A 24,400-nucleotide genomic window follows, 5' to 3' on the forward strand; every position below is an offset into this window, starting at 1 on the left:
TTCAAAAAGTTATGGACTCACTCACACAAAAAGATTTTGAGGCTGCATTTGTGGTAGGAACACTGGAACATGTGCATTGCTCCACAAGGTGACAAGGAGATGGTGCCAATGTACTTTTTTACTGATAGCAATTCTCTGAGATTGTATATTTATTGTGATTGTAATTAAAACAGCAAGTTTAGGATAGAAGTATAAGAAATGAATTATTCATTGTCTCTATTTCTTTAAAGTAATTTAATTAATTATAATATTTATTATTCAAATGAAAACATAAGCAATTATAATGGAAGAAGATAGTTTAGGCAGTCCATGTTTTATGTTTCTGATATGCCTGATTTTTAGTATGTGTTATAATAATACGGGTTATCCAATAGTGTATGTGAGATTTTCATTTATTGTGTTATGCTAATTATAACTACAGTAATGTAAGTTCAGGTGTAACTGCCAACTTTACTTCCCTAAGCAATGTGTATTGAAGAGATTAGCTGAAACATTTCTTTTGAAGTTGGATGATGATTGTTTATAGTTGTTATTTAACTTGTGTGAAGATAACAAAGCAAATAATTGCCTTTTTGCTGTCTAAAAAATTCTAGATCATACATTTGAACCGAAAGAAGGAAATGGCTTCCAAAATCGAGAATGCAGCAGAGAAAACAATATGCCAGTGTTCAAAGTAAAATAGAATTTGGAACTTTAAAAATAGCAATACAAAGCAAAATGCTAGAAGATATATAAGCCTACATGAAGCTATAATAGAAATCTTGTTGCAAAAGTTCCGATGAATGTAAAAAGTCACTTCAACATCTTTTGTGTATTTTTAACAGAATGAAGATAGTATGACTTAATAATGTTTTATAGGGAAGGGGAATGAAGACAAAAGGGGCCAACCAGTAACATGTGGTGTTACTGAAAAATCTTGGCTGTACCTGAATGGCTATCCAGTTAGGTGTACAAGACGTATGGAAGTAGCAGCCCTTGTTTCTGGTATTAACCCTTCTATTAATGCTATGTCTGACAGTATAGAATTGGCTCGATTACAGCAGGTATGTGAGTTATTTCCTTTATGCAATTTATCTCTTTAAGTAGAGTGGTTAATTTATTTAAATTGTTTATTATGAATTTATTACTGGAATTTTATAAATTGAAGCTATTGAAGACTATTAATGCATGATCTATGTATAGAAAAGTAATGTATTTGACTGAACAATTTTTTTTTATATGTATGCTGATAATTTAACACAACTTTGTAAACTGAAAAATTAAATGTGATTGCTAGTTAAAATTATTGAAGAATTTTAAATCATGTTGTATAATTAAAATTGCTCTAAAAAGTATGTTCGTTTCTGTAATTTTCAAATTGCTTCTGGGAATTACTTTTGTGTTATAATATTTTAACAAACACGAGCAGACCTTTCCGTTATGTATTTTTAGTGGTATTTTCCATTAAATACTTTATTATTTTTTTTGTGTTAAATTCTAAATACATCAGAAATTTTCATTTAGTATTGACCATTATATTTGCCCACTGTTTGGTTTACTTGACTAATACTAATTTATTAATGATGTAATTTTGACTTCAGTAGTACAGTCAAAAGTCGTTAATTCGGACACCCATAATCCGGAATGATCTATAATCCAGACCTGAAAGCTAAAAACTTTCTGCGCATGCGCCGCGTTGACACATGCACATAGGCATTTACGCGTGCCCGTAAGACCTTTTACGACTGCGCATATGCATGTGCGCAAGCGCAGAATACGTTTTCGCGTGCGTGTTTAACGTATAACGGACGGTATAAGCTAAAATTATCTAATTATCTATTTCAGTTAATGTTGATGATTGCGTTGTTTCTTAATCTTCGAATTGGATGCGGCTTATTATTTTTTGCAGACTGTAAGAGCAATTTTATAAAAGTAAACTTGAACTTTCGATTATGTCAAATAGAATTTCCGATTCTGGAGCTCCAAAGGATGGTACAAAACGAAAGTATGTTTCGATGTCCATCAAACAAAAAGTGGAATTGCTGCAAAAAATGGATAAAGACATGAAGAATGTGATCGAGAGGTTAGTGAAAATGAAAAAATTTCGATTGACAAGTTAGTCGGTATTCTCTGCACAGCAATTAACGGGACTTGAATAGCGGAACTTTGTAACTGAACAAGAAATTATGTCTGTTTATAGAATTAAAGAGAAAGTATTATCACATAAAACGAAACAACTTAAACAACTTACATTGAAAGAAATGTTTAATAAAGTAAACAAATAAATATTAAGCTTTTTTTTTTTTTTTTTGTAAATTTTGATACCCTATAGATTATAATTGTTCTTTATTTCATAAATTACGGTTTCATATTTTTAATTTTAGAATTTCTGCATGCCATCTTACGAGATTTAAACTGATGATCTATAATCCGGAAAAATCGATAATCCGGAATTGCCGAAGTCCCGACGAGTCCGGATTAACGTCTTTTGACTGTATAATATTTTAAATTCTGCCATTTTAAATTAAGAATTTTTGACCATTTAAATTTTAAATGCATTAAAAATGCTACTGTGTGGAGAACAAAAATAACAGAACTGCCTTTCTTTTACAAATATTATATGCTTCAAGTTAAAAAATAAAATTGCGTTTAGGTTACATGCATAGAACATGCAGAGATCAATACTGTGCATTGTAATCATGGTCAGCAATAACTGTTACTATATAGTTGGACGTAGAATGGAATAGATTACGGATGGAAATTAAGGATATAACTGTCAATGAACCTTTGATTTTGACAGAATTCATATATTGTAATTTCTCTTTGTTCTGTTGTTTCTGCCTGTCTGCAGTTATGCCAGTTTTTGTGCAACATGAATAAAAAATATTTAATCAGTGAAAAATTTGGTGAATATGTAGGCAAGCTAGAAATATAATATGCTGTTTGTTAAAGGAAATGTTGGGCATTATGTACAGCATTTGGGCATTCCTTGTCCTGTTTATAAGTAGCTCCTCAGAAGTTTTGAAGATGTAGGAAAACTACAAGTTTAATATATCAGTGATATAATGGTAGCTGAGGTATTGGATACAGACCTGCAATTCATATTTTACTTTATACCAGGAATTGAATATCTAGCCACTTAAGATGCATACAAGCATTCAGTTGCTTAAAAAAATCTCTATTGTGACCCCAGGTACTGGGCTGGTTTCTCAGTGAGTAATGCGATTCTTTAACAATTAGACCTTGTTGTGCTGCTGCACAAGGATATGGTGCTGCATAAAAAAGTAGGATTGGGTACTTTTTGCTTATTCTCCTCCCCCCCCATCAAAAGTCGCCAGCTCAGTGAGGACTTTGTAAACTGGTGAAACATGTTTCTTTGGCTATCTTTGTGACTCGTAGGTATTTTCTGTTGTTGCTAATGGTCACTTGTTCGACCTATAGTCAGCCGAAGCCCAAAGAATTCCTTGTGGCAAGGGGTGCAAGTTTATGCCTGTCATTGTCAACAGCCTTGAGCACCTTACAAGGTGACAGTGCTATTTAGCTCAGTTCCTTCTCCAATTTTGAAGGAGAGCACTTTGGGGGGACAGGTCTGAGGGCCTCCCACCTCTCTTTCCCTGCCATCAACCTCTTGAAAGGACTTTTGGCATGCCTCATATTTAGAGTGCCCCCATGCCACACGGACACTATACATTCATGAACATCCATGCCTTCTCCGGGATTCGAACTCGGGCCCTTCGACACAGCAGTCAGTGAGTGACTCCAACCCACTATACCGATTGGGCGGGAGGTATTTTCTTGTTATTAAATAATAATAGAAAGAAGCATTTTAAGTAAGAGTATATTTAAAAGGGTGCTCCTTGGGTTATTGCTAAGTTTCATTTATTAGTTGAATGTTTTTGAAACCCTATTATGACGTAATTGGTTGCGTGATTGTGGGGAATTTAAATGATGGGAAAAGATTTTTAAGTGTGTTGGATGTTGGTTAGGAAGTACGTTGGTGATTTTATGGCTTACATGGTAAAATGGCTGAATGTGGTAAGATTAATTTGAATTTCTGTATGATTTGGAATGAAAGGGAAAAAAGCATTAATTGATTGGTGTGTAAATGAAGGTTTACTTAGTAGCCATTATAAGTATCTTGTTTGTACAAAGGAAATACGTATGGTCGAAAGTCAGATGATAAGGTACTATGGAGGATATTTTTGACTCCTATTTTTATGGTGATGCCAGTTTACAGATTTTAGTTCAGAAGAAGGAATTTTGTTTGACTGAACATTGATATTTCCTTTGTGTAGTGCTAAGATGAATTCCCTTTTTTGTGCTATTTCATTGTTTAATTTAAAATGTAGTTTTAGAGATTTTGGCACTCAGGCTTGTGAGGGCAAGCCTTGGAGTGTTCTCTCATCAAACCCAGCTTTTGTTCCTGACCACCCGCGAACAGTTGCGGTTGTATCGTTTAGACTATTGATGGGATATGACTGTCTACAGAATCATTTAATTCGCATTGGATTAGCTGATTCGCCATTGAGTGTTTTATGTAATAGTGGATGAGCAGTGATGGCGAAACATTTGGAATTTTGAACGTTTGGAATTTTGTGTGAAGCACTGACAAATTTTTCTTATAGATTTCAGTGCTATTGGCAAGCAAGGAGTTTAATGGCCTAATGGCCAATGTAACTGACATTTGAAAAATAAAATAAATTAAAATATAGTTTATTGAGATTACATATTTTTTGTTTGGCTTTAGTGTAGAACTGGCTGCTCCTCTGACTTTTTAAGTGAAAATAAATCGATGTGTACATGGACAAAGTCAAGGGAGTGTGCAATGCCAAGTTTGTGCAATTCTCTGATTTTTTTTTTTTTGAAGTAGGTTGATGTGTACATGGATACCGAGTTTGTGCAGTTCTTTGAGTTGTTATTTTGGCTTTTTGTAATGTGGATTTACAAACGTTTTTGGCACAAAAATCACCACTACATAAAGCCAAAATAACAAGTCAAAGAGTTGCACAAACTCAGTGTCCATGTACCACCAAAAATTGCCGATTATCACCAAGGGGCACCCATAAATATATTTTTACCGCATTTGATAAGAAATAAATATGAGAAAATATTTATCATACAGGGTCTGTGCTGTACTTTCAAAGGAAGACAAAGCAATGGCTGCTTTATGAAGAATCACTTATGTTGCAGATGGTGATCTGTTTGCTATGCCACGTATTCTTGATTCCAGAGCTGTGGTGCACAATGTTTATCTTTGAACTCAGTAGGCCTTAAGCATTAGATGTCTCTCCTCTTGGTCATTGGTGTGTGCACATTTTTCTTATCTGATGCATTTTTCATGTTCCTTCTGCATTCATTGATTTTTTTTTTTTTTTTATTCCTATCATACAGATCATAGTCATGGTGTGCTGCAGTTCTTCCATGCTTGAATTCTGACTCTTACGAGTACCTTGCATTTTAATGAGTTTCACCTTCTGATGAGGCATATCAGAAGACTTTTTATGCAAACAAAATGTACGAACATGATTCGCATTTGAAAAATCCACAATTTATTCTCTTCTTTTATGCTGCATCTAAGTGGTTTTCATTTAAGATGATCGCAATATGCTCATGTACTGTATCGTTTATTTTGTTGTATCGTTGTACTTGTTATGCAACTTTCAGATCTTTTAGATCAGGGATGTCAAACTCATAGGTACACTTGGGCCAAACAAACAAGGTTTAACTTTAGGCGGGCCCCCCCCCCCCAAAAAAAAAAATCAATATTCATAGAAATGTAGATTTATTTTGAATAATACAATAATAAACATATATATATATATATATTTATATAGAAAAGAACAAGAAAAATTTAATGTTTACGTCCTGATACTTGACATCTCTTCTCTGCTATTATCTTTCCTATTTCGGGAGAAATTTTGTTTGCAGTGATAACTTTCAATGCTGACCCAAGATGTGCATCATTAATACGGTTTCTAATAGGAGACTTATTACCTTTCATGACTGAAAATAACTGCTCGCACCGATAAGTGCTACCAAACATGGAAATAATTTCATATGCGAATTTTCGAGTATTTTCAAACCTGGCTGGTAAATATTTGTAAAATTCAGGCACGCCCACTTCAATGAATTTTGCTTTCAAATTTGAGTTGCATTGAATCTCGATCACCTCCATTTGCATATGGCTGGGTACTGAGTCAATACTTATTGAGAAAATCGAAGGGGGAAAAAAAAAAAAAATTGTCTTCGAGGGAACTAAAATCATTAAACCTCGTTTCAAGTTCAGTTGTTAAATTTGCAATTTTTTCTGCGTATTTTTGATACGAACAAGTATCTAAACTTGATTTGTTCATGCTGCATGTCGGGAAGTGCGTCAAATCTTCATTTTTAAGTTGTTTTTCCCAAAGAACTAGTTGACATTTGAATGCTTTAATTATGTCAAACATGTTCGTAATGATATGATCTTTTCCTTGTGACGATAAATTTAAATCGGTTAAGTGTTTGGTTATATCAACCAAGAAAGATAAATCTTGTATCCATATTGGATCGTAAAACAAACTTACGTCTTGATTTTTCGTTTTTAAAAACTGACATATTTCTTCTTTCAAATCCCAGAATTGTTTGAGAATCTTGGAGCAAGATAACCAACGTACCTCAGTATAGTAGGACAAACCCGAATATTCACTATCTAACTCACTTAAGAAAGCAGTGAATTGACGCTGATTTAAACCTCGAGATCTTATAAAATTTATAATTTTTTTTATATATGACAAAACATTCTCCATATTTATTACTTTCGTCCATAGAACTTCTTGATGTATAATATAATGCATATGATGAATGTTTGAACCGTGAATTTCACTAAGTTTTTTTCTTAGTAATGCTACAAAGCCGTTGTTTTTCCCGGTCATTGATGGAGCGCCATCTGTAGCTACAGAATTTAATTTTGCCAAAGGTAGATTGTATTTCTGCAGAAGTCCAAAAACACAAGTAAATATATCTTCTCCTGTGGTAGTACCAGGCATCGGTATAAGTTCCAGTAATTCCTCAAAAATGTTAAAATTCTTGTGACAAGAACGAAGAAACACTGCTAATTGAGCTTTGCCACTAATGTCCATGCTCTCGTCACAGGCAATCGAGAAACTTTCGAAATTAGATGATTTTGCTTTGATCTGATCACTTAAATTCACGGCTAAATCAGTAACTCTTTCTGCAACTGTATTTCGAGACAATGAAATTGATTGAAAAGCCTTCACATTTCCAGGACAAACAATTTCTCCAGCTTTCATTAGGCATTCCTTGATGAAATCACCGTCAGTAAAAGGCTTCGAATGTTTAGCTATCAACTAGGACAAGACGTAGCTTGCATGTACCGCCGCTTCACTTTCTGGCAATACTTTACTAAACATGGACTGTTGCTTTTTCACTCCTAACTTGAGCTCTTTCAACTTTTCTTCTCTCATTAATCCTTCGTAATTGTTATATTGTTATATTGTGTTGTTCGTAATGACGTTTAATATTATATAACTTTGGTACATTAATAGTATTATTACATATCAAGCAGATTATTTTATCTTTTATTTCAGAGCAAAAATATTCTAATTCCCATTTTACTTGGAATATTCTGTGTTCGTCAGCGATTTTTCGTTTAATTTTACTACCACTTGGTTTTATATAGACATACTGAATACAAAGGGCTGGAATAAACATGGTTAACGTTAAAAAGTTAACAAACATTTATTCTTTCCACAAGAGATAAATCAAAATGCTGAAATATTTCTTTAAAAATATTCTAACAATATCACAAAATGTCAAACGTTTAGCAAAAATCAATTCAAAACAGAGAAACTAATTCTCTCTCACAGTGAAATCGCTACAAATCAATCACAGCATTAAGTAAACAAACAGTTCGCTAGAACTACAGCTACTACCGAGATGAGTTGTTTGTTCTCGGCTTTTAAAAGCTTTATAATTAATTTCTCGAATATACTGGAAACATCTATAAATATCTGGATTTTTGTGGACAGCAATTACGAGATATTTATTTATTAGGTATTAAATGCATGCACTGTTCTATTTTTTACCTTCCAACGCAGCTGTCTTTTCGAAAATCGTCTGCGTTGCTAAGGCAACATGAAGCAAATCTAATTACAATTCTAAATAAAAAAAACTAACTAAATAAATAACTATGAAATCCGTAACAATATGAATTAAGTAATAATTAATAATAAAGCAAAGTGCATGCACATGCGTGCACCAATATATCGTACAAAACTATGATTGGAAAACTGAGACCATGAGTTCAGCCACATTCGGCTATCGGGAGATGCGTACAAGTTCTGAGTGCACGTGTCCCCCAAAAGCCGAAGGTAGCTGAACGCAAGCTACTCACACATATTTGTAATTTAAGTAGTGTGTGTGTCAGCTCGCTGTGAGTAGTCTAACAACACTGAATAAATTATCGTTAATTGCTTAGCAGTAAACATTTAATTTTTTTCTTTGTCGATATATTATTTTATTATTATATATTATTATTTGCCGATATATTGGCCGGGCCGCAAAAATATTTGTTGTGGGCCGCGAGTTTGACATCCTTGTAGATGATCCTTGTAGATCCCATAGATGTTTCTTGCATTGTATGGCTGGTTTAATGAATAATGTGTTGTATAATACAAAAAATGGTGCAAGAAGTGAACCTGTGTTCTAAGGCTATTTGCATTATACTGAAAAAGTGCATCTCCCTCAAGGTGATACTAGGATTTAGTGATCTTCATAAAACTTTTAGAGCCAAAAGATGAGTTAATATATTTAAATTTCTGTATTGCTAGCAGATGCCACTTTAAAGCCGGTATCCTAAATTCAGAGTTTTAGTTATAACAACATTGTCATGCTAATTTTAAAAAGGTTACAAATATATCTCTTTCAGGTAAGAGTATATTTTAAAGGGTGCCCCTTGGGTTATCGCTAAGTTCTGTTCACTTAAAATAATGTGTTACATGTATGATTTATATAAAATTCTACTGTGCAGAAATGTCTTTGAAAAGAGAGTAGCATAAAAAAAAAATGGTGTTTAAATTTAGACAAAACAGTGATCTTATTTTGTTTTAAATTGAATTTGAGGGTGATCATACACTCCCTCTTTTTCAGGAGCAAAATAATTCCTGAGCTAGGATGCATGATATAAATGTACAAACCCTATGGGCCTTGAGCATGAGATGTCTATCTGTTTGGACCGTGGGTGTGTCTGTATTGTGATCTTGTGTATTTTTCTTGTTCCTGCTGCATTTTTTTTTTTACTCCTGATGAGAAGAACCTTTGTCTTATCATCCTCAAAATTGATTAATTTATAAAATACATCAAAATAAGATTGCCGCTTTACATAATTTAAAATTTTACATTGGCATGTTTCTCTTGCTATTTAAATTTGGTATTGTTGAATTTTTGTTTATTATCAAGGAAGTTTTTTATTCATTACTTCTTATTTTCCATTTTCAGGGGTCAAAAGTACTTATGTGATATGAAGAAAGTAGATAAGTACAAATAATAATAATTTTATTATCATTTTAGCAACTTCTATGGCTCTTGTATGATTTAAACCATTTAAAAACTTACCCAATGGCTTTGGGAAATCTTGGTGATTTGGAAGAGATATCTCCTAGTCCTGGTCGTCCTCCACCTATAGAACTCTTTCGAGAGTCTATATTAGCTGCTCAAAGTTATTATTGCAATATGCATGTTTATCCATATACATACCTTGGAGGGTACCTCTACCGGAATGGACGTTATAAAGGTGCACTTGAAGCCTGGGCTAATGCTGCTGATGTAATTAGAAAGTATGTGGCATTGTGTTTTGTTGCTTAAAAAATTGCTCTTTTTGTCTTTCATCAAGTGTAATCGTAATAAATATTTTTGTTGCTTTAGAAAATTTGTGTAAATTAATATTGCTTGCTCTCTTTTGTTGAACACAATTATGTATAATTTTGTTGCTGTAAAAAATTTTGTAAAATAGTATTACTCTTTTTATCAGTATTTTTTTTTTTGTAAAATAGTTTTACTCTATCTCTCTCTATATATAATATATATTTCATGACTTCTGGGGTACACCTTTTATGTGCTTGTTGTCTTTATGTACTACTCTGGAAATTTTTAAAAAACATTTGGGCTTGAATTTTTTTTTTTTTTTTTTTAATTTTAGTAAATGCCAGTTCGAGTTTTAACATCTTTTGATTATTTACTTGTATTCTACCGTTATTTCTACAAACAGTGTTTCACTTAACATATTAGTAGATTAAAAAATATGATTTTTTAAAATCTCACTACCATTAAAGTTGTCATCCAGCTGTGAATTATGTGAGTAGATTAAGTTATGTGCTCTTCACAGTATATTAAATTAATTGACAGTACACTGATGTTCTGCTAGAAGCGTATGTGAAGAGGAAGCCCACTGATGTGTCCTAACAACTTTTTTTTTTAAAATGGGAAAAACATGACTTAAATCTTATAGTACAAAAATTTAAATTAAGAATATTGCTGTTACAATTGTCTGTCTGATCTTTTTGGTTATGTGCATGTGTCATTCTGGTTAGTGGTAAGTATGGCTAGCATGTATTTGTGATTCTCTGTGACAATTGCATTTGTGACAGTTGCATTTTAGCATGGGACTAAGCAAATGAATAGTTATTAAGATTTGAATTTGTGTCAAAAGTTGGACTTTATTAATATTGAGCTGATTTTCTAGTAAAAAAGAGTTTTAATTTGTACCCTTACCATGAAAAATCGGTGATTAACTGAACTAGTCAAAATCAAGACATACTGTTATCAGATAGCTGACTAGTTGTGCTTATTTTTCACTGTTATTTACTGAATGTGGTTGATTGGTACAAATGGCATTCAACTTCTGATGTTATAAGAATATTTGATAATTTAGTAATACTTGATTCTCTTAGTAAATTAATTATCCAAAAGAATGTGTTTGGTAATATGTGTGAAGTAACTTTGCAGAATATGTATTCTGATAAAATGCTTTACAGAATATGTATTCTGATAAAAAGAACTTCCTGCAGTTGTAACAAATAGCCATCTGTGGTCATGGGAAAAATACTGGCATGCAAGCATTGTGTTCTAATGAATTTTATCATCCTTCCCCAGTTTGAAGGTATCATTGTTTGTTTCATCAACACAGTTTTTATGCACAACTGTTGAAATATTCACAGTGTTATGAATATTGTTTTAAAAAGTGTTAACTCAGATTGTTTGAGGATCATTGCAACATTGATTATTCCTAAATTTGCTTGAAGAATTGGACACCACCTTTACATAGAGATGTATTTTGTTCTGTGATTGAGGGAAAAGGATAATTTTGTTAAGGATTTAAATATATAAATGAAAATTCAATGTTCCCACAACATTGAATTTTATCTAAATTTAAATTTCAAGCTGACCTACTTGTCTTCTACATTTTTACGAATGAGCTTGAGCTCATATTGTTGAAAGTATTAATGTAAGTGACAGTTCTCTGTTTGTTTGATCCTTTGCATATATGATTATAATTTTATTTATTATTATTATTTTCTGATGAACATTTGTTCTCAGAAACCAGGTAAAGTTTAATAAATTAATAGAAAGCATGGCAGTTTAAACGTAAATACCAAATATTGTTTTTAGTAAACACATTTCTTCTGATTTTTTATGTATCAACTTCTAGTTTTCATATATATATATATACGAGGGCCATCCAGGAAGTAGATTACGTTTCCGTCTGTGTCCGCTAGGGGCGGGGCTAGCGCGGCCATCTTGGGATCAGAGCGTTGCGCAGCTCAGTCTGCATCTAGCCGTGCTAGTGAGAGGTTCGTGCTGTGCTCTGTTCAGATACTGTGACGGTTTGAAATGTCTGCGTTAATTGAAAATCCCGCGAGCTGCGAGGTGCGCTCAGTAATAAGGTTTCTGACTGCAAAAAACTGTAAACCGATAGAAATCTATCGGCAGCTTCGTGAAGTGTATGGGGACAACATTATCACTGAAGGTGGAGTGCGTCAGTGGGTCATAAGATTTCAAAATGGCCGAACCAATGTTCACGACGAAGATCGAAGTGGGAGACCCAGCATAGTGACCGCCGAACTTCTCGAAAAAGTCGATGCTAAAGTCCGTGAAAATCGAAATTTCACAATAACGGAACTTTCTTTGAGTTTTCCACAAATTTCGCGAAGTTTGTTGCACGAAATCATCCGCGAAAAGCTTGGTTACCACAAGTTTTGTGCAAGATGGAAGGCAAGAAGAGGTAACGAAGTGGTTGAAGGCGCAGGCGGCCGAATTTTTCGACGAAGGAATTTCCAAGCTCGTACATCGCTACGATAAATGCCTTAATTTGTATGGTGACTATGTAGAAAAGTAGTATTTGAGTGTGGCTTTCATCTGTATATAATAAAATTTGTTTCCTATACTTTGTTTATTTTTTTATTCCAAAACGTAATCTACTTTCTGGATAGCCCTCGTATATACAAACATACACACACAAAATGAAATAAAAAATACATATAAAATTCATTAAATATTCAATTCGGAATAAATCACACACAAAAGCTTAAAAAGAAGTGCAGTGGCAGACTGCAATAAATAGGGACACAGCAAAATATGCCAAAAAATGAAAATAAATTTACAACTTCCCTTGCATCATCATCATTATCATCAGGAGATCGGTCCTGGTTTTTAGCACTGCAGTTTAAGATTTTAGTTTAATTATTTTGCTTTTTAACACTTCAACTTATTCCATATGTTGAATTCAAGCGAATTAACACTTCATTCAAATTAGCCATGTTTCTGGATTCTTCATTCAGGTAATTTGATGTTTATTCTTGTTTTTCAAATTATACATTTTTACTGCTTCATATTTCGTGTTACAATAGAAGTTTTTTCTAATTATTTTTATTGAGTTTGTTCAGTTTAAAATTCATCTAGATTGACTAACACATTTTATGCTTTGCTATTATGCAGGTAAATATAATTTTTCATGTCAAAGCTTTGTTTGTATTACATATTTTAAGAACTAATTTCTCTACTTTTTGATCAAATTTTCATTTATTTTTTCATATGTGTTAAATATAATTATGATTTTATGATCTTTCATCCTTGTTAATTAAGGATTAATAGACTTCTTTCAGAATGAAAACTTTTTTATATCTGCTAATAACTCCTGAAATTTATCAGAAGTAGACTAAGCAAACAGACAGTCTTACAGTGGTATGCTAAACGTCTGGATGATTATTAATTGGATGCTGTAAATTAGTTTTTCTCAAACTATGGTTTATGGATAACAAATGGTTCTTGAAGCCTGCCATTGTGGTTCTTCTAGATTTACAAATATGTCTTGTTATTTTTTAATGAAATTAACAAGATTTTGCATCATTTTTTGCTGATGACTTAGTGCACTCAAATTCTGAAAGCTGAATAAACTATATCTGTATCTACCAGGTTAACAATTCTTTGACTGTTCTCAGTGCCCATTATAATTATTGGAAAAGAATTAATCTTGAAACTCTGATGTTACAATTTGAAATTTATTTTCAAGTGGTAAATAATAACGAATTTTCATCCTTTCCACTGTGATTTTGAAACTAACAAACTCATTGAATGAAAGGGAACAGTTATTGAACTTCAGTGACATTAGACTTAAAGTAAAATTCTAGGCAGAACATATGGTTAATTTCTGGATCTCGTAATCAGTGAAAATGGAATATAATGAACTATGCAATGTGGAATTATAAGTCAGTTTGCTTCTACTTATATCTGTGTAACAAATCTGATGTGTACACCACATGACTTCCTTGTAAGAAACATTAAATTATACACATTTTTTTTTCCTGCATTTCATTTAAACTTATTGAATTCTACTTCATCAATAGCACATAAACCACAATAGAATAAATGCCAATACATAGAGATATCTTTAAAATTCACTATATTTGTTTACCATAGCGACAGTCTTGTGCTAGATTCATTTAATAGAATTACATTTATTTCATTCATTTTATAACCCAGAATGCACAAAAATCATATGATCTGAAGAATTATCTAATCATTGCCACATGTTCTATTCAAATACTATAATAAATATAAAACGATGTATAAAAGAAATTGAACAAATAAAAAAAGAGTTTTTCACAGACGATTCAATGCCATTAACTTAATACTCATGTGCTACTCGTAAATGTTCTTCTCTGTCCAAGTCAGACTGACAACAATATTTGCTGCTAATAGGAAACCCTTATTTTCTCAAACGTCGTTAAAGGTATATTTCTCGTTCAATTAATTCAATTATCATTTCGCAGCAAGGCAAAAATACATAAAAATTCAAAATATCTTCATTAAAAATTGAAAGATGTAGAAAAACATAAAACACCAAATGCAGTTAAATCAATTTTTACAATTAAAATTAGAGTTTCTGCTCAAAAGCAAGCAATTTGACCAGCAGGCAAAAAAGCAGATTTTTCGGTGCACAAAAGTAAAAGTTTCCTTTCGGTTCCACTCTGTAAAAAGACACTTAAAGTGAAGAAACTGATTTAATTTGTTGTGGATGCTATGCTGAGTCAATATATGGTGTAATTTAATAACTTAAACAATAATTCCAGTATGGATTAAGCATGATTTAATTTGCAGTATTAAAAGACTATGTTATTTTTCTTTCTGCGAAGCTTAGTTTCTCTAGATTGGCAACAAATCCACTATTCTGCTAAGTTTCAAACGCAAAAAAATATGGCTGCTGTAGTAAAACAATTACAGTCAAAAGTCGTTAATTTGGACACCCATAGTCCGGAATGATCTATAATCCGCCCCTGAAAGCTAAAAACTTTCTGCGCGTGCGCCGCATTGACACATGCGCACGCGTGTGCATAAGACCTTTATGAATGCGCATATGCGTGTCCGCAAGTGCAGAATACAATTTCGCGTGCGCGTTTAATGTATAACGGACGGTATAAGCTAAAATGATCTAATTATCTATTTCAGTTAATGCTGATGATTGCGTTGTTCCTTAATCTTTGAACTGGATCCGGCTTATTACTTTTTTCAGACTGTAAGAGCAATTTTATAAAAGTAAACTTGAACTTTTGATTATGTCAAATAGAATTTCCAATGCTGTAGCTCCCAAAGGATCTACAAAACGAAAGTATGTTTCGATGTCCCTTAACAAAAAGTGGAATTGCTGCAAAAAATGGATAAAGACATGAAGAAGGTGACAGAGAGGTTAGTGAAAAAGAAAAAATTTCGATTGACAAATTAGTCGGTATTCTCGGCACAGCAATTACATGACTTAAACAGCGAAACTTTGTAACTGAACAAGAAATTATGTCTGTTTATAGAATTAAAGAGAAAGTATTATCACATAAAACAAAGCAACTTAAACAACTTACGTTGAAAGAAATGTTTAATAAAGTAAACAAATAAATAGTAAGCTTTTTTTTTTTTTTTTTGTAAATTTTGATACCCTTTAGATCATAATTGTTCTTTATTTCATAAATTACGGTTTCATATTTTTAATTTTAGAATTTCTGCATGCCATTTTACGAGATTTAAACTGATGATCTATAATCCGGAAAAATTGATAATCTGGAATCGCCGAAGTCCCGACGAGTCCGGATTAACGACTTTTGACTGTAGTTGTTGTTTAAGTGCTTAGCTGTATTGAAACAACTTTTAAATTGTTGATAATTCTACAACTATACCATGTAGGTTAACTAAAGGCATAAAAACTTTAATTGGAAGATAAGAACAACATAATTCAACCATTTTTAAAGCAAAAAATGCACAATTTACCAACGTATAAGAATAAAAAAAACTGAGCTCACCGATCCGAAAAACAAAATGGATATGTATATATACTTTTGGTGTGGCCAATTGCAACCAAAAAGGGAGGTACACACCTACGTGTTATAGCAGTTCCACATACAAAATTTTAACACTGTGAGGACATTCCTTCTTGAGTGATGCAAGATATGTATGTACGTATGCCATGAAAAAAATATCTTATGAATCCATTTTAAATCAGTTTTATAATTCGTTTTGGGAAAGAGCCCTTTATTCTATCCTTACATGATGTCAGACGAAAACATTGTTAAATTGCATTTGATAGCGTTAAAAGTGGATATTTTCATCGGAATATGGTACCCGCAGTTTTTCAGTATTACAATACAGTCAAAAGTCGTTAATCCGGACTCGTCGGGATTTCGGCGATTCCGGATTATCGATTTTTCCGGATTATAGATCATCAGTTTAAATCTCGTAAGATGGCATGCAGAAATTCTAAAATTAAAAATATGAAACCGTAATTTATGAAATAAAGGACAATTATGATCTAAAGGGTATCAAAATTTACAAAAAAAAGGCTTAATATTTATTTGTTTACTTTATTAAATATTTCTTTCAATGTAAGTTGTTTAAGTTGCTTCGTTTTATGTGATAATACTTTCTCTTTAATTCTATAAACAGACATAATTTCTTGTTTAGTTACAAAGTTCCGCTGTTCAAGTCCCGTAATTGCTGTGCCGAGAATACCGACTAACTTGTCTATCGAAATTTTTTCGTTTTCACTAACCTCTCTGTCACATTCTTCATGTCTTTATCCATTTTTTGCAGCAATTCCACTTTTTGTTTGACGGACATCGAAACATACTTTCGTTTTGTATATCCTTTGGGAACTCCAGCATCGGAAATTCTATTTGATATAATCGAAAGTTCAAGTTTACTTTTATAAAATTGCTCTTACAGTCTGCAAAAAATAATAAGCCACATCCAATTCGAAGATTAAGGAACAACGCAATCATCAACATTAACTGAAATAGATAATTAGATAATTTTAGCTTATACCGTCCGTTATACATTAAATGTGCACGCAAAAACGTATTCTGCGCTGGCGCACACGCATATGCGCTGTCGTAAAGGTCTTATGCGCATGTGTCAACGCGGCGCATGCGCATAAAGTTTTTAGCTTTGAGGTCCGGATTATAGATCATTACGGATTATGGGTGTCCAAATTAACGACTTTTGACTGTACCTCCTTTACTTTGTATAAGGAAGTAAAAAGGGTTTCTATCACTAAATAAAAACAAAGGACAGAAATTGACTTGATGTATGTGATGTTCTCATATTTAAGCCTACCAGCACATATACAGATGTGGAACAGCTGTGCAAAAATTGGCAGATACATTCATGTCTTTAATGTGAGTACCAACACTTACTTAATTTTTAGTTAATAAAATGAAGCTTATCCAAATTCTAAAAGTCTTGAAATTATTATTTTATTAATATAACTTTTTTCTATTAACTAATTAATGTCAATATAAAATTAAATAAATTTCATTTATTGCATTTCAAGAATATAAGTATATTGGCAGTAACATATGCTAAAATAATTGCAAATGCTTTTGAAAGGGACTAGAAAGAATAAGGTGCTCTGTGGAATATTCTGATTTTTAAAATTGGTCCCCATTAGAGAAAGGTTTGAGAAACGCTGCTTTACAGTATTGAAATTTTAGTGCAACGAATCATACTTGTGGTATTATCCTTTGTAATTGAAATAAATGTAAAAATAAGGAGTATGTTCAAGTCCTATAATTGCCATGTTGAGAACTTCCACTAAATTGTCAATTGAAATTTTATTCTTCTAAGCAATTTCTCTGTCACCTCTTCTACTATCGATAGCGATGTTTTCTAGATTTAGAACATACTTTGATTTTGCCATCTAATTAGCCTATTGATGACTAGGCCATTGCCATCACAAAAATTTTTGTTATATCATCTTCATTTGTTACCATTTCTCCACACATTCCATTATTTGGAAAATTTAAGTTTTTGTTTGCAATATCTGAAAATGTTCAAATTCATGGCTATCATGTGTCTATAAAACTTAACTAGCATCTACTATGTGCCATTGGCAGTGAATCATGAAATTAGTGACTAAAGATATGTTCCGCTAAATTTTATCTTGCTTCGATCGCATGCTGACGAAGTTAAGCCTGAATTATAATAGTTTAGTTATTTATTATACTTATACCTGCTTCCTACTCATGCTTAAGGCTTATCTGAAAACTGAATAAATAATATCTAGCGCCAATGCTAAATATTTTGTGACCCAGTACAGTTGCTGCACATCCTAAATTCTGCTGCCAAGTACTTCCCTGAAGTTCTGCCACCTCTAAATTTTGTGTTCTAGTGTCTTTCCTTATTTCTAAAGATTTTACCATTCCTTAATTTTGTTGCTCAATGCTTCTGTAAATTCTAAAAATTTTGCTCCCTTAAATTATCCCACCTGGTGTGGCTGCACCAGCTGCCAAAATACATTAAAAAATAAATAGAATGTTCAAGAAAGAGAGAGAGAGATTATTGCTTCTAATTCCACCAAGAAACAGAATTAATTCACAAGAAGTGTGTCTCAGAACATTTATTGAAACATTTCATAAATATGTTGAGTAAAAGACAGGAGCTTTTGCAGGAGTTTGAGTTACAATTCAGATTAATTTTAAATAATGCCGAAATTTATTTAATTGCTTAGTCAATTGAAAGTCATTGCAAGAAGTCTAGACTGCAAGACGACAATAAATATTTAGAGATACTAAAGAGATGGTTTAACAAATTATGTAGAACCGTTTTATTTTTTAGATATAATTATTAGTTATTTATTATATCTTGGAGTACATTAACTAATAAACAAGAAGAAAAAACAGAAAAATATATCCAAGAGAAGCACTATTGTAATAAATGTATTTAAACTGAAGATAAGTTACAGAGACTTACTGATTCAGGATTTCTTTTTTATCGTTGAACATTTTCCAGCAAAATATTGTGGAACTTTATAAAAAAATAAAATTCTGCTTACTGGCTTGTGTGATTTCATCATAAGGTTACAGGTATCTTCCTTTTTCTGCTTGAATTAAAATAATTTTCTCAACTGTGGTTGAATATAGAATAAAATGAGAAATTGCTAAATGGAGAGATAAAAAAAGAGGGGCTAAGGTGTATAAATTTTTAAAATCAAGGCAGATGAATGGTGAAAGTGCATGGAAAATTAAGTGTTTTTAGGTGAAAATATGTTATTATTTTTCCTTAAATATATTTATAATTTTTTAATTATGACTTTGTATTAATCATTAAATTAAAAGAGTCATCTTATAATTGAAGCATTTAGTATGTATAATGTATAAGTATATATGTAGGATGTAATGAGTAGTATAGATGAAATCCAGACAGCACTTTTAAGACAACCCTTTAATATAAAAGGAAAGAACTGGCTTTTTTTAACTGGTTTAAAATCATTTAACCAAAATAATTGGCTGACTTTTTTAGGCATGTCTTAAATGTGGCAATCCTAATGAAAACGAATTTACTTTTTTTTTTTTTCTGTTAGTATAACTTTCACACCTGTACAATGTGAAGCAAGTTAGCATAACAGAGATTTTGCTCAGTGGAGACACAGCTACAGCATTTTTTACAGCCTAAGGGATTCGTAAAGTTGATGCTATGTATCCTATGTAGGTTATTTGTACTGTTAATGCCTCCAGAAATCGCTCTTGGTGGTGGCCTAGGATGCCTATGCTTCAAGCTGGCTGTGGCTGAATGATGCTGACCTGTTAGATGATTTGAAAAACATTTGGTATAAAACAGCGGTTCTCAAGCTTTTGACTAACGCATACCATCTAAACAAAAATTTAATACTTTTAGTACCACCACTCTTGAATAAAGCTTAGATCGCATAAATTTACGAGTGTTAGAGAAAAACCTCAATCAGGATGTTGGGGTTTTAATTTTTGAATTTAATAGTTAAAAATACTTTGCTAAAATACTAGTGGTACGCACATACCACTGGTTGAGAACACCTGGTATAAAAGATTGATGTTTATTTGACTGTGCGATACAAATTGGAGAGTATCCACAAATCAGTTGTCATCTCTGCAGTTCACGAAGTTTGATTGTGAAAAAATTGCAAAAATTATGTACTAATGTTTAGGATTTTGTAAGAAAATCATAAATCAGAAAAAATGTCACAAAATTTTAAACTGCTGCATGAAAGTCATATATTATTTAAGACTTTATTTAGCTGGATTGAAGGTTGGACATGCCTGCTCTAAATTGTCAAGTTTGAAGTTGCTGCATTTTTTAAAATTAATTTCTGTATTGAAAAGCCAATATTTGGATGCCAAATACTTACACGTTATCTTTTCCAAAAAATTAAATACCTTTTTTATATCAATCTACTCTTTATATTAGGTGTAACTGTATATATAATTTATAAATTTAAATATTGTCCTGTTTCTTTAGTTAAAAAAAATGGTTATTGTAATGTTCATTTTCTTGAAAGCAGAGCTTGAGGATATAAAAAGTAAATTATTAATGTATCTTTTAATTGTTTAGCTGCACATTTAAGATTCAAGGCTGTGACTCAGAATATAAAAAAATATTTAAAATTTCTTATATTCAGTTTTGTATAATAGTATTTTTATACATCTAATATTTGTATTTCATGATAAATTATCTTTTATTATGTTGTAAGTACTTATTTATTTTTCGTGTAATAATAGTTTATTATTACAGGTATAATTATAGTCGAGATGATGAAGAGATATATAAAGAATTTTTGGAAATAGCAAATGAATTGATTCCACATATAGTCAAAGTAGTCAGTTCTAGTGGATGTGAACCATCAGGTCAGGCAGAAACTCCTTTACTGCAAGATCCTGAATGTTTTGCATATTTATTACGTTTTTATGATGGATTGTGTGAATGGGAAGAGGGATCTTCTACTCCTGTTCTGCATATAGGATGGGCAAAACCACTTGTATCCACAATTTCCAAGTTTCCTGGAAGTGTGAGATGTATGGTAGATATCACAGCTTCTGGAAATAAATTAGATATAGATGATGATGCAACTGAATATGAAAAAAACGAAGAAAAAAAATCCCCTGATAGACTACCTATTAAAAGTGGAAAAGAAAACTCTGTTAATGGATCATCAGAGGAAAAATCTTCAAAGTCCAATAAAATCAAAAGTGCTTCTTCGGAAGAGGGAGGTAGGGGTAAAAGTAGGCGAACAGCAACAGCAGTTGGCCAAGAATCTGAGTTCTTGCAGAATCTAGAAACACAGATTAACTCTGATGAAGAGCCTCATCCCAATATCAAAGCTTTGGCTGCAGCATGTGCAGATAATATTTTAAACCCGGAATATCTGTTAGGATCGGGTGAGCCTTTTTCTTCTCGGTCATCTAGTGCGTCATCATCAACAGAAGCACATGATGTACTCATTTCTAAACCAAATGGAACTTCTCTTCCTGACCAGTGCATGGAAACAGGCTTAGATATAGACTCAGCATCTAGGTTTTTGCAGGTATCATTACACTTTCATATTTTAGTGGTTATGATCATGTGACTTGCTAATTGTAATATGAAGTTAACATGTAATGCATATTTATCCTATGGTGTGTAAGGTAATTGTATAGAGGGGATGGATCAAGCAAGTATTATGGTGGCTTTTACCAGAATTGAATAAGTTAAAAAGAGATGAGATAAGAGGTAAGTTATCCACCCACACATAGGCACACACACAAACTACTTATCTTAAAAAAAAAAAAAAAAAAAACTCTCAACTATTTAAAAGCTAATATTTATAATATTTGAAAAAATAATAATATAATATTTGAAAAAATAATAAAGAATTTAAACGTTTTATTTAGTTCACTCATGGTGTTTGTTACTGTGGTAAAAAATTTGTGATCGGTTTTTTAGACTACTTTCTGATAAGCTGAGCACTGTTTATGACAACACATGTTGAAACAAATTTTCAGAATTTGATATTGATTTTTTAAAATTTTGCATTGGAATACTTTTCATGTATTTCTATGTTTAATGAAAAAAGTCTCAGAATTTTATTATTTGCACCGTTGGATGAAGTAGAGAGAAATCTTCTTAATGAAACTTTTATGACACTTTTAATATAATTTCTGATTTTTTGGGGGCAAATTTAAAAAATCTCTTTCTTTGTTTGATGTGCAGTATTTTTTAAAATTTCAGCATTTAAAAATGTATCACAAGGATTTGAAGTTTTGAAGGATTATAAAACAATTATTATTTTTTTTTAAAACGAGAATTATAAAAGATTAACCCTGTGATTTTGTGCAATTTTTTTTAAGGGCTGCAGTAGGAAGAAGAGAGCAAAAAGTATTGCCCAAAAACAAAGTTAAATGTTGTAATTGCATTTACTAGTTCCCTTTGCTACAAATAATTCCTTGAAAATCTGTTAAGTGTACTGTGGAAATATTCTGTCATTTTATAATTGCTATTTCTCTCTCAACATTTTTATACATAGACTTTGTATGTACAGTTAATTTTATAAATCGATTGATTAATATTTAAAATTATTTGTAATGAAATCTGCTGTGTCATTTAATTTTTTTTCCAGTTCGTAAGTTTATTATACATTTTCATCAGCATTCATTTTAAAAATTGATTTTCTTAGTTTTACTATAGTACATAATATCTTTTATAGGAATTTAAAATTCTAGCATCATAAATATCTGTTTCAAGGATTTGAAATTTTCAAAGGTTATAAAACAAACTCTCTTTCATTTTTTAAAACAAGAAGCATAAAAAAATATTAATTAGATTACTTTAAAAACTAGCTGTGTTTTTATAAACCTTTATTTGACCCCCCTCCCATGATGTTTGTCACTTAATCGTCAAAACATTATAGTACATTTTTACAGCTGTTCTCTGAGAAGCTGTGAAGCTCAAATTTTGCTCATTACATTCATTATGGATGAGACTGCAATGTAGTGAAGCGATTTTTTTAAAATTTTAAATTGAAACCATTTTTCATATATGTCTTTGTTGAATGAACAAACTAAAACTCTGTAAAGATTATGTTAATTTTATTAACAGTTAAATTTTCCTTTCCTGTTGATTCTTAACTTCAACTTACTACTTCCGGCCAGAACGTAGCTTTAGAATCATGTCTGAATACATAATGAGGAAGAGGGGTATTTAACTGCAAAGTTCTTCGGTCTTAGGGAAAGAGTTACCAGGTATTCTGTCTGCACGCGTCCGCCTTTTTGGCTACTCTCTCGTAAGCTATTATTATGCTCGGCCGTACTTTAGGCCCTTGACAGCTTTGCAGTCAATTAGCGTTAAGGGGCCAGCTCGATTAGAATCTGGATAGCTTCGGCTATATCTCTTTAGTTTAGATTAGCCTCTTAAGATTAGCCTTAATTCTTAGCCTCTTAAGTTCAAGCATAAGTGTCAGCTTTTATTTTACACTCCAAGACGGAGTTCTGTTAAATCTTATTTGAATAATAAAGGGCTATTTATCCTTCCATCTTATTTTCTGTCACTCAAGCGACACTCGAGCATGTGAACTCAAGCGATTATTCACTTATCAGTTTTTAAGATTCTTGACGTTCAACAGTAACTCAGCATCTCAAAATGAGGAACTCTACAACTCTCAGGTTTTTATGTTTGCACTATTAGAGGGAGTGAGAGAGATAAAGGATTTTAAAATAAAGTTTGTGGAAGATTTTTAACATAGTTTCTCAGTTTTCTGCAAATTCACTATTTTTTTTAATCATTTGACATCGTTGCAAGCAAAATTATTGTAAGCTAAAGAGTTGTTAGTCATTGTTGAAAGCCGATTTTTCAGTTGAGATTGATATGTCATTGAGACTAAAAAGATAAAAAACAAGTTTTTATAAAATTAACTTTTATTTAAAACCTATAGAATAATTAATGAACTAAAATTAAAAACATAATTTATCATATAGTTTCATGGTTGCAAGAGATTAAATAATTTTCTTTACAAAATCCATCTGTAGTTTTATATCACAAATAATAAAAGCATAGGGTGCCCTTCACAAATTTATAAAGATAATGGCTTAAACTCCTGACAGTACAATGAAAATAGATTTAGTTGCATAGGCACACACTGTTATTCATGATATAAAACTGTAGATGGATTTTTTAAAGAAAATTATTTAATCTGATGCACCCTTAAACTACATAATAAATTATTTTTTTACTTTTAGTTCATTAATATTTCATGAATTTTAACTAAAAGCTTATTTTATAGAAACTTTTGTAATATATTTTTACTCTTTTACCTTGTAAATTGTCTTGAAATTGAAAAAAAAAAAAAAAAAAAAAAAAAAAAAAAAAATTCAAGGAAAATTCTAGCTGATTTTGCTACCACTTTATCATCTAAACAGTTTAGTGTAATTAAATGAATAAAATGTCAACTCTTCTAAAATTATCACATAAAATTTTGAATTTAGGAAATTCTCTATATATATCTTAAAAGTGTGAAAATTAAATGTCCTTAAGACATTTCCAATAAGTAATGCTATTTGAAATTGTAGAAAAAATTTATCTGTGATAATAATTGAATCGTATTTCA

At 31.7% G+C, this 24,400-nt stretch overlaps 1 protein-coding gene across 1 annotated transcript in view; it reads left to right on the plus strand.

Annotated features, from left to right (window-relative positions):
* The window catches only part of Mnn1 (menin 1), a 50,075-nt gene that overhangs the window by 12,162 nt on the left and 13,513 nt on the right, over nt 1-24,400 (plus strand). The window contains exons 3-5 of the mRNA XM_035356238.2: nt 859-1,043; nt 9,547-9,812; nt 20,557-21,346. Of these exons, the coding sequence (XP_035212129.1) occupies nt 859-1,043; nt 9,547-9,812; nt 20,557-21,346 (1,241 nt within the window). The remainder of the gene's footprint in view (nt 1-858; nt 1,044-9,546; nt 9,813-20,556; nt 21,347-24,400) is intronic.

Source organism: Stegodyphus dumicola, chromosome 9, assembly GCF_044657685.1.
Source record: "Stegodyphus dumicola isolate Sdum_Otavi_A_Nest chromosome 9, ASM4465768v1".
Classification (NCBI taxonomy): domain Eukaryota; kingdom Metazoa; phylum Arthropoda; class Arachnida; order Araneae; family Eresidae; genus Stegodyphus; species Stegodyphus dumicola.